The sequence below is a fragment of the Prinia subflava genome, chromosome 5 (assembly GCF_021018805.1).
Source record: "Prinia subflava isolate CZ2003 ecotype Zambia chromosome 5, Cam_Psub_1.2, whole genome shotgun sequence".
In the NCBI taxonomy this organism is placed as follows: domain Eukaryota; kingdom Metazoa; phylum Chordata; class Aves; order Passeriformes; family Cisticolidae; genus Prinia; species Prinia subflava.
In genome coordinates, this window is record NC_086251.1 from 34,024,221 (window position 1) to 34,036,266 (window position 12,046).

The following is a 12,046-nucleotide window of genomic DNA, read 5'->3' on the forward strand; positions in this document are numbered from 1 at the left end:
GCTATAGATGCTGTCTGCTTGCTTAAGCATTTGTAGCTTTCATAATTTTAAATTAAGTTTTCTAGAAAGCTGATATACATTTTGGCATCTAGGATTAGGTCAGTAGCAGTAAATCTCGTTTGTATTCCTGATGTAAAGGCAGTATTGCTGTCTTGGGAATCATGAAATCCAGGTTCCTTACAAGACTCTGACATATAAAATAAAATGTTCAAGTTTTTGTTTTGTATTTTTTCATTCTAAAGTTTAAGTAAAGTATTTTTGTACAGGCTTCTTTTCATTCACAAAAATGGAAATAATTTTTAGTATCTAAGTGGATAAACTCACATTCCTGGTTATGAATTTGCATGAGATGCTGTCCTATCATATTTTATTTTTTTGCATGTGCAGCTGAGTATTCATGATTGAATATAGGATGATAAAGAAACACTAGAATTTTTTTTCAGAAGCAAAGTTATACTTGGTAGGTGGTCATATAGCTAGTTTTTTGATTGTTTGGAAATCACCAAGGTGGAGATGATCGGACTTTTACTGAAAAAGGCAATAAATTTTAGTGTAAATCTGCATATCATCTATAAAGTGAAGCAAAGGTGTTGTGCAGTCTTATTTTTTTCTCATATTTGAATGGAAGTTTGCTTGTACAAACATTATGTAATTTTGCCAAAAAAGGTTGTGCCTAACTACTGCAGTACCCTACTGCTTTCAGCAGATTATTTGCAGTACCTCTGTGATGGCAAGGAAAAAAAAAAGTAGTTTTATTATCCTTTGCAGAAAATGTCATGTTTCTTTTAGTTGTTCTCCTTTTGGAAATGGATGTGGAAACTGAATGAATTATGGTTCTGTCATGACAAACAAAACAATTTGTTTCTGAGAAACTTAATCTGCGAATGTGCACGAGGCTTTTTCTGAGCACATATTTCAAATCTCTACAGCTATTCAGCTTCACTGTGGTGAGAATGGAATAAGCACAGTACTTTTAAACTCTTTGCTGAGTTAACTGAATTAACCACCTGTAAAGTGAGTGGGTGCTGACAAAAGGATTTGGAAATGGAAATTTATTACTAGATACTATGAAACGTTCTGTAGAATGGATGGAATTCTGTGAAGCTGAGAATGCAATGGAATGCCGTATATTGCTGTTTATACATTTGTTTTCTTAAATTCTCACATTAAACTTTTTTTAGATGTGATTGGAAGATCACAAAGATTGATGTGCTTTGTATAATATAGTGCAGCTCTGATGTAGTTGTATCATGGTGAAGTTTCATAAGCTTGAAGGAAACTGTGGATTTTTACCACATTAAAACAGGCTAAAGTTCTTAAATGCTACTTCTTGTAGACAGTTTGGATACTGTATTTTGTGGATCTCAGCTAAGGATTCTGGATAACATCTTAATAGAAAAATAAACAAACAAACAAACAAACAAAACCAAAAAAACCACCCAACCAAAAACAGTCAAAAAGCTGAACTTCAGTCAGTGTAACCTTTTGGCAAAGTTCTGCTTAAGTAAGGGTGAGTCTCACCTGATCATATTCTATAAATTATTAGAAATCATGAATGGCTTGAAATTCAACAGAAAGTCTGTAAGCTTTCCCTGTATATCCAGGAGATACGCAATGTATGGGTCCTGTTCCTGAAAAACAGAAGTTGTTGTGAAGAGACCAAGTGGTGGATTGCCAATCAGTTCATCAAGTATGCCTTTCTACTAGAGAAAGTGCTTTGAGAGTCAATTTTATTTTGATTACACACTGGGGAGAAGTTATCTCCCACCATTCTTCTAATTCATGCAGGGGGAAAAGGGATAGTACTTTTACATAGGAGATATTTTTAAGTAAAGGTAGAAATTATGAATTTACACAAATCACTCCCTTCAGCTTACTGTGTCCACAAATTAGAGTTCGTCTGTTGTCTCATACATTTTAAATTTAGAGTGGAGATATTTGTGTGTGCAGAGGTATGTATCGGTTGAGGGTTTTTTCCCCCTCCAGTATTTTGTATAATACTGCAGAAGTTCTAACTGCAGACCTTTCTTCTTGATTAAAGTGCTGTCTGGAAATTCAAAAATTGTCCATGTTTCCTCCTTAACTGATGAGGTAACAGCTGATATTGATCTAGTGATTGCTATCAGGTAGCATTCAAATGTATCTCTATTTGCATACAAAATTGTCATTGTATGTTAGTTTATCAAGTGATATTCCTGGACATGTACTGTGATTTCATAGTAGTTCTGTGTCAATTGCTATATAACCTCTTATATCACTTGTGCACGCTTTCTTTTCTGTAAGTGAGAATTCCCCTCTTCAGATTGCCTTTGTTATTGGCAGTATGGCTAAGTAAAGCTGAGACATTTAGAACAAAATTCAGTATTGCTGTGTCCAAACTAATCTTTATGAAAGTGTGCAGAATCCTGAACTGTCTTTAAAAACACTGAAAAATTTACCACAAAAACTGTTTCTTACTAAGGCGACAACCTTCAGAGATTGTTTTTATGCCCTTGTACTCCTCAACTGAAAAATAAATATGTAAGTATATATACATGTACACACTGTAGCATTAAAGGGCAAGATCCCCAAAATTACAATGAGGAGAACTTTACATGGCTTATTTAAATTAGGTCACAGTTATTCTCTGAATATATATGTTCTCTATTCAGAGAAGATTTTGTCTTCATTTAGTTTCTGTTTCTCATGAGCTACAAAAGCAACACGGCACAGCTGATCACATATCTTGTTATGTGATGACTGTATAAGAGAAATACATTCTCTCTGAGCACTATGACTGGAATATTCTATGGATACACATTCAGATGATCTTGACTTCTCAGTATCTCTTCTTGAGCTGTCTGCTTGAGCTTTCCTCTGCTCTCATCTTTCCTTCATTCCTCCTGTGGCCACTTCTGTTTCCTATTGTCTGTCTTGCCATTTATAATTCTTTGTTTATACAGAGATTATTATTGCAGTGAGAGTTTTTAAAAACAGCTTAGACAAGCATCCCTCTGGAATAGCATATAAATATTTGATCTTTTCCTTGAAGATGGCTATTGTCCCTTCCAGTTCTGTATTTTTGTGATTCAAAGTCTTTTGTAGATTAATAGCTGTCACAGAATGAGCACCCCACTCCAAGTCCCCCCCAAGATTATCAAACTAATAGATACAAGTAATTTGGGCTGTAACACATCTACATGTATGAATGCATGATGTGTTCTCGTGGGGCAAGAATTCACCACTGCTCAGTGGATTAAATTTATTTTGTAGTCTGGTTCTGTATATTTAGAAAACTAACATGAAAAAGAATGTAATGAAATAAATAAATATTAAATGGGGAAAAGTAATATATTGAAAAATCTTCAGTCATGTTTAGACAACAGGTTATTACCAGTTGGTTTTGCTGAACAAAACCAGGATGCCTGTGCTGTCTTTCTACACATATTTAAAATACTCTGTCTTTAACAGCTATTTTTTTTTAATCCTGCAGCTAATTTGGCTTCAGAGGGATTGAAACTGAAGGATATTATTTTGGTTCATCTATATATGAAGAGCATGAAAGATTTCAGTGTTATAAACTCAGTTTATGTGACAGAATTTGATTTGTGTCCACCAGCAAGGTAGGATTAGGCTACTGCTGTATTTATGATGCACTGTAATAGACTGAATTATTGTTGCCATATTTGTGAAGCATTTTACCAAATGTTTGTGTCTCACAGAAGAAGACTTCTGCTGCCTTTTGGAGTATTAAAATCACAGTTGCTCATGTCAAAAACACTAGGGTTAGAAAATCCTGCTTTAATATATACCATAAGGTTTACAAATGCCCCCCCATATGGACTTACAGAAGGATAATTCATAGTTTGCAAGTCTTAGTTCTTTTTGACTTGATTGAACTGACAACTGTCTGTATTGCTGGGATTTTATTTGCTTTTCTTTTCTGTTTGCATCCCTTGACCTGTTGGCAGTTGTTCTCTGAATACAATCCAGGATATCATCAACCCTCTTTGCCACAAGGACACATTGTTGGCTCATGTTCAAGTTAGTGTCCATCAGGAATGTCCAGTCCTTCTCTGTAAAGCTGTTTGTGAGTCAGTGGGCCCACAAAATGTACTGGACCTTGGGTTCGTTCCTCCCCCAGGTGTGGGACTTGCAGTTTCTCCTTGCTGAACTTCATCAAGTTCCTGTGTGCCTGTTTCTTCATCCTGTCAATGTCCGTATGGATGGCAACTTGCCAAGGATGCACTCTGCCCCATCATGCAGATTATGAATGAAGATGTTGAGAAGGAGTGGACCCAGTATAGGCTCCTGGTTGTTCCTCTGAGACTTGGTGCAACTGATCGCACCCACTGAGCCTGGCTGTTCAGCCAGTTTTCACTCCACCTCACTCTCTGCTCATCCAGTGCACACATCAACAACTTCTCTATGAGTGTGTTACAGGAGAAAGTGTCAAAAGCATTGCTGAAACCTTACTACCAATATTAAGTCTTCCCAGAAGTGATGAGGTCTGGAGCCTTCTAAGTCTTTGTGACAAATGTTACTCACCTTGTTCTATTTATTTTGTTAAATACAAAAGCAAAATATTATCTCAGCAGTTGCTTGGGATCCACATCATGAGATACTGACAGTTATTTCAAAACTGTATTTAGGCTGTTTCTTTTCTTCCACTGCCTGTATGCACTTGGCTGTAGTTGAGGACAAATACTGGATTAGACGGATCTTTGGCTCGATCCAGTGTGGTTGTTCTTAATGTCTTGTGTTTCCCTCAGATAATATACTAGATGGATAGCTTAGCTGCACTTCTGGTAAGAATTCAAGTAATCACTTCAGCAAGAATTCAAGTATGAAAAGAAATTACAGTGATGATAACACTTTTATTCATAGATACACAAAGCATAGTTTTTTCAATATCTGTTGTACAAAATCTCTGTTGCATCCCAGTCTACATCTGACATAATGAAGCTGCTTGGTGGTTTAGGTGTGCACTATGTGATTATTTGTTTTCCATTGAAAATTGGATAAAAAACACCTAGCCCATGAAATTTTTCTTTTTTTAAAAAGATGTGTGTTAAAAATTTTCTGTTTGTACATTTTATTGCCCTTGTCAAAAGGGCTTATTTCTTTTTACAGTAATTTGTAATTTTTTACAGTAATTTCTTATGCTTCTGAGATAATATGCTGAGAATGCAGAACTGATATAGCTTGAAAAATTTCACTTGAATCATAGGTTAATACAGGTTGCAAGGGACCTCTGGAGGTCATCTAGTCCAATCCTGCACTAAAACCAGGGTCAACCGTGTGGTCATACCTCTTGTCTTCTTCATATTTTTAAAACCAACTGTTCAGCAATTTCCTAATGAAAAATCGTATATTTTATAATCTTTCTGCATAATATGAAGTGTAATAGAGGCTTGTGAATTTTAAGTATAGCAAGACAAATAATTCAAAGACATTGTTAAGATAATCATCACACTCTGATAGGTGTCAGACCCAAAACAAGCAGAAAGAGGCTTCTTCAAAATGCTGACTGTAGGCCAGGATTGTTAGATCAGAGAGAAATGGGAGGGTTGACCATGTGTGCCTTCAAAGGAGGGATCTAATCCTAACTGTAAACACAAAATTATTCTCAACTCCTACATGTTGTAGGTTCTCTTTATAATACTCAGCTTCTCCTGATTTAACTTTCGTTTCTTATTCCTGCATGTTTTAGGCCTCCACATTTGCATAGCCAGCTACATAGCTTCCATCAGTAAAATAACAAAGTAGAAAGATTAGAAAGTTGCAGGAAAAGGGCTTTTTAGTTTTATTTTTATGGAGCAGTTTTCAGAGCATCATAGAATATCCTGAGTAGGAAGGAACCCACAAGGATCATCAAAGTCTAGCTCATGATCCTGCACAGGACACCTTAAGAGTCCCACCCTGTGCCTGAGAGCATTTTCCAAATGCTTCTTGAGCTCTGTCAGGCTGGTGCTGTGACCACTTCCTTGGGGAACCTGTTTCAGTGCCCAAACACCCTCTGGGTGAAGAACCTTTCCGTAATATCCAACCTAAACCTGCCCTGGCACAACTTCATACCATTTCCTCATGTCCTGCTGCTGATCACCAAAGAGATCCATGCCTGTCCCTGCTCTTCCCCTCTCCAGGAAGCTGTAACTGCACTGAGGTCTCCCCTCAGTCTCCTCTAGGTTGAACAGACCAAGTGACCTCAGCTGCCCCTCATATGTCTGCCCATCAAGCCCTTCACCATTTTTTTTACCCTCCTTTGGATGCTCTCTAACACTTTGTCTTTCTTACACTCTGGCTCTCAGAACTGCCCCCAGCACTCGAGGTGAGGCGTCCCCAGGACAGGGTTGGTCCTCGTGGCTGCCAGGGCACTGCTGACTCATGTTCAACTCGCCATTGACCAGAATCCCCAGGTCCCTTTCCACAGCATTGCGTTTATGTTGCATATTTTTCTATATTGCATTTTGTCCTGAAGAAAAATTGTTCAGCAGTTTGCATGGTTGCTTCATTGCATTATGTACAGAGGCCTGGTTGTGGAAGTTCTCACAAGCAGTATGCTGGAAGCAGTGACTCGGGTGTAGATCTGCAATAAATTCGCAAAATTGTCTTGAAAATTTACCAGGCCAAGCAGAAAATCCATTCATCCATGCTTATGATGATGGTAATGAGGAAAATCTACTATATTTACATGTGGGAAGTGAGAAGAAAAATAGTTTTCTTGGAAGAAATAAGCAAGATGCAAGGAATTTTATAAGGCTATGTTACATGATATGTAAAAAGAACAAGTAATTTTTTGTTGGATTCCTGCTGGGAGCTAAATGACTTTTCTATGCATGGACTGCAAATATAATTATTTTTCAGACTTTGAAATGTTGATTTCCCCACACAGACCCTCAACACCCCTGCATTTTAACTGGCCACATGCAACACACGTCTGTCTGTTCATCAAGGCACTCAGTCTTCCTTGGAGGAAACAAAAGTGAACTTTATAAATGAATGCTTAAGTAGATTTTGAGTCCTGTCAGATGTATATATCTGTCATGCGACTTAAAGAATAGCAGAAAAATATGCTAATATTACAGATATTAACCTGTGAGAAGGTTGTAAAGGAACTATAAGCTGCTGCTTTTTAGAAAACTTTTGACACAGTCTGTCTTGGCATTTTCATAGGCAAACTCAGGAAGTGTGGGCTGAATGAGGGGACAGAGAGGTGGATTGAGAAGTGCCTAAATGGCAGATCCCAGAGGGTCATTATCAGTGGCACAGGGTTTAGTTGGAAGCTTGTAAGTAGCAGTGTCTCCCAGTGCTCAGTATTGGGTCCAGTCTTGTTTAATTTATTCATCAATGACTTGGATGAAGATGCAGATTCTTCCTCAGCAAGTTCACTGGGAGGAGTGGCCGATACTCCAGAGGGCTGTGCAGCCCTGCAGAAGGACCTTGACAGGCTGGAGAGATGGGCAGAGAGGAACTTTCTGAAATTCAACAAAGGCCAATGCAGGGTCCTGCACCTGAACAGAAATAAGCCCATGCACTACAGGCTGGAGACTGAAGTGCTGGAAGCAGCTCTGTAAAGAAGGACCTGGGAGTCCTGGTGGACAAGAAGCTGTCTGAGCCAGCGGTGTCCTTGAGGAGATAACAGTGTTAATGGTAGCATGGTATTGCAATGCTCTAACTTTTGTTATATGATCCTGGAAAATTTCCCAAGATAATGTCCAGACAAAAAAAAAGTGGAAAATAAATGTTGGAAGTTGGTTCAAGCAAACTTGTGTTTGAAAAAAGTAATTGTGTTTTCAGAGTATGTGTGGAAACGCTGTTACCTGATGGAGTGCTGTTTTGCATTGACTGCCTTGCACATAAGTATGACATGGCAATGGATGATGTAGTACATGATGAAAAGCTGGTCATGCATGTACAGAGCATTTCCCACTGGGCACCTGCCAGCATAGGACCTTACAGTCAGTCCATCAAGGTAGGAATTTTTTGTTACTTCATATGAAATATATTCCCCTTTACTGAAATGAATACAGCTATAGAGTCACTTTCTCTCTTTTCATTCTCTCTATGTGGAAAAGAAAATGTGTAAAAAAAGTAGCATTTTGAATTTATGGTTTTAAAACTTGTGGATGACTTACCTCTCATCAGTTCTTCATTTTGTGATAATAAAACTGGTTAAATTACTCTTTTCAGAAAATCTCAAGAACAGCATACTTCTGTTGTATATTATAATTAGACAAAAAACCTGTCATACATATACTTTTATAATCTGCCTAGAATATAAACAGAATTTAGGAACAGCTGAGGATATTTCAGTGTCTTCGTTAAAGCTCAAACTTTTTTATAGGTAGAGTCAATCCTAAAATGCTTATTTAATTAAATCCTTTTTGAGGCTTGTGATGCTGCTTAACTATTTAAAAAAAATCAAGGTTGGAGAACTGTTCTATTTTTCAAAATAATAACAAACTGAACGGAATATTACATATTATTTAGAAGAATGAAAAGGAGGTAGTAAAATATCATGGAAAAGTGGACCAAAAATTTGTATTAAAAAATTTCTCCTTATATGGTATTTTCTGTCCAGCTAGTACCATTCTGACAATTCATGAACTATCTTAACCTTCTCTGTTGCAAAAAATATATGCCTATTTTACCAACACTCTTCTCATGTAAGATATTGTTCAGTGTTTTGCAGACTGATTTCAGCAGGACTTTGTGACATCTGTTTAAATTGACTGAAATATTTTTGAGTCTGCAAATCTAGTGTAATGGCCATGCAATTGTACTTTCTCTTTGTACTATTTTACAGAAAATTTCAGGAACAATGTTTTGCTTCAGAAGCTCATGTGGAATTTGTTTTATTTTCAGGAGGAAATGCTGGTAGATTACTACTGTATGAATCTTGTTCTTACAGGAGGGTGGGATTTTATCATCTATGTCCATTTTTCTTGAGAATACAGGAAGTTGGTTTATTAAACTTTATTCCCTTTGGTCTTACACTTCAGTGATCATAATTGTATCATATCATGCATAATCCTTGAAAGATTAAAATTAACAAACTTCATGTCTTTATTTTGGAGAAACTTCTCTTACATTGCAACTAATTTTCGTATCCTGGAACTGCCATCAACTAAATTCAGAAAAGTGTGTCAACTGAAAATAGCGTCAGTAACCCAGTGAAAAATCTTGCTGCAGTTGTCCATAAGAAGGTACTGCCACATCTTCTGGTGGTATGGGACAGTCAGCATAGCCAAGGAAAAGTCCATATCTCTTCAAATACAGTGTAACCAGTAACACTGGTCAGCAATTCTAACAGTAAAGAAAATTTCCCACTGGTATGTTTTGTTTTGCTTTATTTTTTTTTCTACCCCAAGATGACATTTTAGTTAAGCAACATTATTTTCCCTTACAGTGTAAAGTAAGTATTTTTACTTTTAAAAATTACCACAGGAGTAAAGTAAGAGTAATGAGAAGAGGCTACAGGATCACTCACTTGTCTTTTACAGTTGTGTTCTGTCTCTAGTCCACAAACACTTGTAGGAGGAATTGGTAGTATAGATGGCAGCCATATTTTTATTTTTCCTTTGCCAGATTTTGCCTTACTACTAACAATACATTTCATCTGAGTATCAAGATTTAACACTGGTTTTGTCTTGCTATAAATTTTTGACTTTTGGTTACATTTCCATTCTGCAGAGCTTGATACAGTATATGTCAAATATAGTAGAAGAAATAAACATTTTAGTCAATATTTTTAATATTTAAATATTTTTCTTTCTAAAATAGCATATAAAAGATTTAACTTATAAAACCTTTTCATAAGAAAACATTATAGTGGAGTGCCTCAGTGCATAAACAAACTATTTGAATTTGAAATTTTATTAATGGAAGACAGGGAATTTTTATCTTCTTAAACGTGAATTTTCCAAAATTAAAATCTTCTTGAAATGAGTTTTTAGAACTTCCTAAGGCTGTGTATGGACAGGTATTAAGCTGTTAAGTTCACCAGCAGAAGTAAGCACTTCAATATATTTTAGAAATGGATTATATTTTCCAGAATAAATAAGGAAGGAACAAAAGTGAGGTTTTAATCTTTGTAGTCAACAAAAATTATTTGAAATTATACAAATTTTATGATGATGAAATATGTTTTAGTCTTTTATGATTGAGGAACAGAAGATGAATGGTCTTAAACAGTAAATATTTATTAGCCTTATATTGTATATATGTAGAGTTTATCTTTTTCTCTACAACAACTGGACAATTAAATTTTTGTCTTTTCAGTCCAATATGAAGTTTTGTGGACACTGGGGAATCAGCATATATTTTTGCACGGTGCTTTTGCTGAGTTCAAAATAGACCATAGACTAATATTCAGGATATTGCAAGTTGGGATTGATGTGCCCTGGCATGTAAGAGCAGAGCTGGCAGCGGAAAGATGTAGGTAGTTCATGCAAACTATGGAATTCACACTTCAGGCTCAAAAATCACTCAGCAGAGCATCATTTCAATTCAGTAGGGATCTTTCAGGATCTTGCCAACAGTGCTATAAGGACAAAAAGTAAAGATTTGAAATTTACCATGAAAATGTCCTGACCTCAGTTTGATAGACACCAAGCAACAGTGGCAGAAAGAAATTAGGATTTTCAAATGACTTACAGCAAAATCCTTCTTCTTTTGAATTAACATCCTTTCTCTTCTGGGATTAAGATTCTATAAAAACAGTTTCAGTGTTTCTCTTTGTGAGAAGTAGACATGAACTGTTTGAAGATAGAGTAAGACATAATGTATTTTGTACATATGCCATTATATGCATCTATCACTTGATTTTGTCTGCTGAAACCTTTAGCTTGCCTCATAACCTCAGTTCTTTCCCTTTGACAGCTGTCAGATGCCAGTTTGAACCATCCTTCAGTCATCTTTTCTTCAATTATTTTTTGCACTATCTTAACCCAATAGCTTCCTTCCCATCTTTTTCTCCTGTGATTCAACAGTTTATTGTATTATACTATATCTATTAATATGGGGATGAAATACCTTCCAGTGGGTGAGTGAAAAAAAGTGATAGTCAACAGTTCTGCTTCTAAATAATGTTCCTTTGGGTTTGATACTTGGGATGATGTTCTTGGTGTTTCAGTCAAAAATTTGGGCAATACCATACCTAGCAGGCTTGTGGATTACAATAATTCAGATAGTGCTTGATGCATTGGAGGGCATGCTGCCATTCCAAGGTACCTAGACATTGTAATTTTTTGTAGATGAAAGCAAGTGAGTTGTACTCCAGTGCCACTGACATGCACACTCTTGTGAAAGAAACCTCATCACCAAGAGAAAAGCTATTGTTGTTTCTTTCCTAGCCATTGCCAGAAAAAAAAAAATATAATGTTAGGGCAACTTGTCGAGTTCTAAATCATATGGAGACTGTAAGTATGCAAGTCAGGGAAAAGTGGGACAGAACTGAGTTCTGCATCTTTGTAATTCATTCCTTGTACATGCCATATGCTTTTTAGCTGGACATTAAGAAACCTGACTCTAAACAGTGTATCTAATGAGTGCCATTGGACAAAATGTGAATTAAAGCTGTCTGCCACCACTGAGATGTACAATCACACCCAGTATCACAAAGTCCACTAAATAGCAGGGAATAGTTGTATTACCTCTTGGAGGATCATCTCAGCTAGGTAGTTCCACTTTAATGATGAGACATGCTAAAAAGAAACATTAGGGAGAATAGGAACTGCTATTTTCTTTTAAGTAAATCCTCACTTCAGTCATAAATTGTGGTTCAGGCCTCAAGACATGCAAAAATACAAGTCAGTTTTTGATAGTGATGTTGAGAATGGCATCAGTCATCCCTGGTAAACTACCTGGTGCAGTTAGAATGCTTAAGGTGTCTCTTTAAAGACAAATTTATATTTGCTTTTTAGGGTTTTGGATCCAAGCTTCTTGCTTGCTATGAAGCTGAAATACGAAGAGATAACTAGAGATCTGAGGTGGCAGATAGCATGAAGGACAAAAGATGATTTTTTAAAATTTATTTTTATTTTTATTTTTATTTGTTGGTTTA

The 12,046-nt window shown here is 36.4% G+C and overlaps 1 protein-coding gene across 3 annotated transcripts in view; it reads left to right on the forward strand.

Moving 5' to 3' along the window:
• DPH6 (diphthamine biosynthesis 6) overlaps positions 1 to 12,046 on the forward strand; it is a 192,737-nt gene that overhangs the window by 79,887 nt on the left and 100,804 nt on the right. For all 3 annotated transcript variants that reach the window (XM_063398831.1, XM_063398829.1, XM_063398832.1), the window contains exons 11-12: positions 3,473 to 3,602; positions 7,780 to 7,954. In XM_063398831.1, the coding sequence (XP_063254901.1) occupies positions 3,473 to 3,602; positions 7,780 to 7,954 (305 nt within the window). The remainder of the gene's footprint in view (positions 1 to 3,472; positions 3,603 to 7,779; positions 7,955 to 12,046) is intronic.